The sequence below is a fragment of the Molothrus ater genome, unplaced genomic scaffold, assembly GCF_012460135.2.
Source record: "Molothrus ater isolate BHLD 08-10-18 breed brown headed cowbird unplaced genomic scaffold, BPBGC_Mater_1.1 matUn_MA98, whole genome shotgun sequence".
NCBI lineage: Eukaryota > Metazoa > Chordata > Aves > Passeriformes > Icteridae > Molothrus > Molothrus ater.
The window spans coordinates 467,449-472,239 of record NW_023416560.1 but is presented as its reverse complement, the minus strand read 5'-3'; the positions used below and the strand labels follow the sequence as shown (position 1 = coordinate 472,239).

The 4,791-nt window shown below is 54.6% G+C and overlaps 1 protein-coding gene across 1 annotated transcript; it reads left to right on the top strand.

The window, feature by feature from the left end:
* The first annotated feature begins 654 nt into the window (after positions 1-654).
* LOC118700905 (zinc finger protein 229-like) lies at positions 655-3,898 on the top strand. Its single transcript, XM_036405481.1, has 2 exons — positions 655-702; positions 2,756-3,898. The coding sequence occupies exons 1-2, from the start codon at positions 655-657 to the stop codon at positions 3,896-3,898; spliced, it is 1,191 nt and encodes a 396-aa protein (XP_036261374.1).
* Positions 3,899-4,791: the final 893 nt, after the last annotated feature.

The following is a 4,791-nucleotide window of genomic DNA, read 5'->3' as shown; positions in this document are numbered from 1 at the left end:
CCCTGTCCTGGTTTAGGGCAACTTTGGTTGAAAACCTCCAAAAGGAGTTTCCTCTAGAATGCAGATTCAGAAGCCCCACCCTCAGCCAGTTCGGGAAAATATTTCCTTGGAGAAAAGTGGAAAAAAACTTTATTTACCAGGCAAAGCATTCACCAGCACAAAAATTGAACAATATTAAGCAATAAAACTTCCTGCTGCTCCAAAAGAGATGACAAACTCCACAAGTCCCTCCGAGGGCTGAAGCTCGGATCACTCAGTCTCTTATCAATCTCTTATCAGTCTCTTATTAGTCTCTTATCAGTCTCTTATCTGTCTCTTATCAGTCCCTCCAGTGCTGGAAATGCCACTGCCCAGGCCCGGCCAGGTGGCCACAGGTGGGAGCTGCCAGTGGTGTTCTGGGTGTTGAGTGCAGAGCAGGTTTAAACAGCTCCAAAGAAAAAGAAAAACCACAGTCCAGGGAGCTTCTCTTCCTCAGCGAGCTCAAAACTAACTAAAAGCAAAGGAGAGCTCTGTCCTGCCCTCTGTCCATCCAGGAGCCGGAATGTGGAGGAGTGAATGCAGTGTCTGAAAACAAACTGCAGCTTCTTCCTCCTCCCCTTGGCTCTCAGAACCAGCCTTAAAGGTGCAGAACTCATTTCTGGGCTAAACGGACCGATGGGGCACGAGCATCATGAAGTCACCCCAGGACGCGCCCCTGTCAGGGTCAGGGGGTCCCGTCCCCGCCTCATCTCCGGGCTGCCGGGGGTGCCCCAGCTCCGGTATCGCCCCTTCCCCTCTCCCCGCCCCGGGGGTCTCCCGTTCCACAGCCCCGGCTCTCACGGGGATCCCCAAAACCAATGTCCCGCCCCGTCAGTACCGGGCCATCCCCACGTGGACCCCCGGGACCCTCCCGAGGGGCGATCGCGGCTCCTCTGCCCTCGAAAAAGCTCCTCTTAGGGAGCCCGGAGATATCCGGGGCTCGAGTCCGGGATCTGCCGGCTCCGAACACGCTCCAAAAAAATCCTCCCGGAGACCCGTGGTTGGAGTTATTTGGGAATTTAGCTACTTGAGCTGGGCTTCTTGTGGGACTTTTAGCAGCCTTGTGTTCCTCACCTTGGAGTAAATGAACTTTATCAGTCACTCTGATACCATTTGCTCCCTCTCCCCCTGTGATTTTAACAAACTTTTCAAAGAAGGACAACAAAATATTTTCTTTTTCCTGGCTACCCACAACAGCCATTTTCCTCATAATTTCTCCCATAAGTTCCACAGGAGGAAGGAGGGACTGTTTCCAAGTTTCCAAGAGTTCCTCCAGAGAGAACCACAACCTCTTCAGAGGGAACCAGGCTGTTGTCAAAGGCACTTGGAGTCAGACAACAGTGCCCTGAACTCACTGTGCCAAAATAATGTTGCAATTCGGTTAAGAAAATTTCCGGAGTAATGCCTCCACCTCAATTAAGGTGCTAACAAGACCAAATCCAAGGTGGATTTTATTAAACAGTAAATGTGAGGTAGAGTTGGAAAGAAAGAGAAAAGGGGGGGAGAGCAAAGGAGTGACAGGGACAGAGACCTCCCCTGGGGCAGGGCAAGTGTGACATTGTCCCCTGTGTGTGTGGCCTTCCCGGGGTGGGGGTTTTACACCTGAGCCAGTTTGGGTAAGGGGGCTGGTGTTCACCCCCTGAGCAGGGATTACCCCACTGTTTCAGGCTGCAGTGTAAGATGGAACCCAATGCATGTTTTCAATGCCCATCTTCATCAACTGCTATAAACAGGTGGGGCAGTGTTCTTTATCTCTTCCATAACTCAGCCCTGATAACGCCCTCCAGGGGAGATATCATCTGTGAATGGGCCATTGAGTGTCACTGCAGGACTGATAAAATTCCATCCTCCCATTGTGGGATGCTCCGCCCAGGGGGAGGATCCAAGCATTCCTACCTGCATATAAGGTGAGCCTTGCAACACCAGGAGCAGCTTGCCTACTGGATTCCCAGAGGACAAGAGCTCCAGAACCACCCCTGGACCTCCAGAGGAAGACCAGACCCTTCTACAGGATCACTGCTTGGACAGAATCACGTTCATCACTGCAACAGGACTGCAGCCACCATTTAATGGGACTGCTGCCACCACCCTGAAGAGCAACAGGGTGTCAGGTTATATCCTGACTCTGTCAGTCTAAGGCAGTGTTTCTGCATCATTGCCTTGATCTTCATTTTCTTATTAAATTGTAATCCTGGTTAAGACCCTCCCTAGGTTTGCCTTCCAACAAGTACAAAATTCAATGTACTTATCCCTTGTTTTCTTCTCAAAACAGGATTTTCCATCCCGTGAACTTGGCCAGATGGAGGAGGAGGCTGTGAGGAAGAAGAAGGTGCCCCAGGAGCCCCAGGCAGGTGAGGAGGAAGTCAGTGCCCCTTTCCCCCTCTCTCCTGCTCCATCTCCCAGCCCAGCACAGCCCCCGGCTGTAGGACAACCCTGCTGCCAACCCCGTCCTGCCGGGGATGCACTGGGGGGATCTCCTTCCCCTTCTCTCTGGCACGGAGGCAAATCCCATCCTCTCCTTGTCCTTCCTCCCCCAGGGAAGAAGATGAGGATGGAGACCAGGGAGGGCAAATCCCTGTGGCAGAATCTCGTGGAAGAGCCCATTTTGAGTGGCTCCACGGTGCAGAATTCCAACAGGGAGGACAAGTTCCAGAGATCCCACAGGAGAAGGGGCTCCAAACCCAGCCCAGGGTGCTCTGAGGAGGAAAGACCCACCCTGAGCCAGGAAGGTGGACAGAGCTTCAGCCAGAGCTCAGAGCTGGTGGTCCCTGAGCAGCTTCATGATGGGAAAAAGCCCCAAAAGTCCTTGGAGTGTGGGCAGAGCCTCAGGCAGAGCAGCACCCTGATCAGCCACCAGATGATCCACACTGGGGAATGGCCCTACGAATGTGGGGAGTGTGGGAAGGGCTTCAGCTGCAGCTCCACCCTTTTGACCCACCAGCGCATCCACACTGGGGAGAGACCCTACGAGTGCCCCACGTGTGGGAAGAGGTTTCAGTCCAGCTCAAATCTCCACCTGCATGAGCGGATTCATGCGGATGAGAGGCCCTTTTACTGCCCTGATTGCGGAAAGGGCTTCCAGTGCAACTCCTACCTCATCAGGCACCAGCGCATCCACACTGGGGAGAGACCCTACGAGTGCCCCACGTGTGGGAAGAGGTTTCAGTCCAGCTCAAATCTCCACCTGCATGAGCGGATTCATGCGGATGAGAGGCCCTTTTACTGCCCTGATTGCGGAAAGGGCTTCCAGTGCAACTCCTACCTCATCAGGCACCAGCGCATCCACACTGGGGAGAGACCCTACGAGTGCCCCACGTGTGGGAAGAGGTTTCAGACCAGCTCAAATCTCCGCCTGCATGAGCGGATTCACGCGGATGAGAGGCCCTTTTACTGCCCTGACTGCGGAAAGGGCTTCCAGTGCAACTCCTACCTCATCAGGCACCAGCGCATCCACACTGGGGAGAGACCCTACGAGTGCCCCACGTGTGGGAAGAGGTTTCACACCAGCTCAAATCTCCGCCTGCATGAGCGGATTCATGCGGATGAGAGGCCCTTTTACTGCCCTGACTGCGGAAAGGGCTTCAAGATCAACTCCCAACTCATCAGGCACCAGCGCATCCACACTGGGGAGAGACCCTACGAGTGCCCCACGTGTGGGAAGAGGTTTCAGACCAGCTCAAATCTCCGCCTGCATGAGCGGATTCACGCGGATGAGAGGCCCTTTTACTGCCCTGACTGCGGAAAGGGCTTCAAGCTCAACTCCACCCTCATCACCCACCAGCGCATCCACACTGGGGAGAGGCCCTACGAGTGTCCCCAGTGTGGGAAGAGCTTCACCAGCAGCTCGCACTTGACAAAACACCAACGGAGCCACCAGTAAATGAAGCCCTGCAAATGCCTCGATTGCAGGAACAGCTTCATGCACCACTCCAATTTCAACCCCCATGGGAGAACCCACATTGGAAAGAGCGCTGGTGATCCATGTTCCCTGTGATCCATGCTGGGAAGACACCTGTACCTTGTCCTGCCCTTGCCGATGACCTGATGTGGGATGGAAGAACATGAGGGTCTGGCCATGGCCATGTCATTACATTCACTCCCACCTCAGGTCATTGCCTGGGACAGGAAAGGGACTCTTTCTCTCTCTCCCTGAGGAGAAGGGTGTCCTTTCCAGGCAAGAAATATTGTAGCCAGGCAGACCCTGTGAGTTGTGTTGTAGTTTTCCCTGTAAACAGTTTTATTTATCCCTTCTGTTATCAATATTGTTTCGGTTCCTGTTTGTTCCTTATCTCGTTGCTGTTCCCATTAAATTGTTCTTAACCCAGTCCGGGATCTTTGCTTTTTCTGCTTTCCATGGGAGGCGGGAGGGCAGCGAGGGCAGCGCGGTTTTAGCAGGAGCAGGAAATTGGGGAATCCCATTCCTGAAGCCTGGCCCGTGGAAACCGAGCATCCCAGCTGGTGGCAGCCCTGGTGGCCATGGCAGCAGCCTTGGGAGCGGGTCCCAGGCTGGGGCTGTGGGAACCTCTTCCCTCTGGTGCCCAGGGACAGGAGTGGATGGAGCGGCTGCAGCTGAGTCGGGGCAGGCTCAGCTTGGATGTCAGGAAAAGGTTTTTGCCCAGAGGCTGCTGGGGCCCTGGCCAGGCTCCCCAGGGAAGGCTCCCAGCTCCAGGGCTCTCTGAGCTGCAGCAGCGTTTGGCCAGCGCTGCCAGGCCCAGGCTGCCATTGTTGGGGTGTCCTGTGCAGGGCCAGCAGTTGGACTGGAGGATCCTGATG

Coding starts and splice junctions, on each gene's coding strand:
- LOC118700905 (XM_036405481.1), top strand. CDS start 655: ATGGGGCACGAGCATCATGAAGTCACCCCAGGACGCGCCCCTGTCAGG. Junction 703..2,755: donor CAGGACGCGCCCCTGTCAGG/GTCAGGGGGTCC, acceptor GAAGGTGGACAG/AGCTTCAGCCAGAGCTCAGA.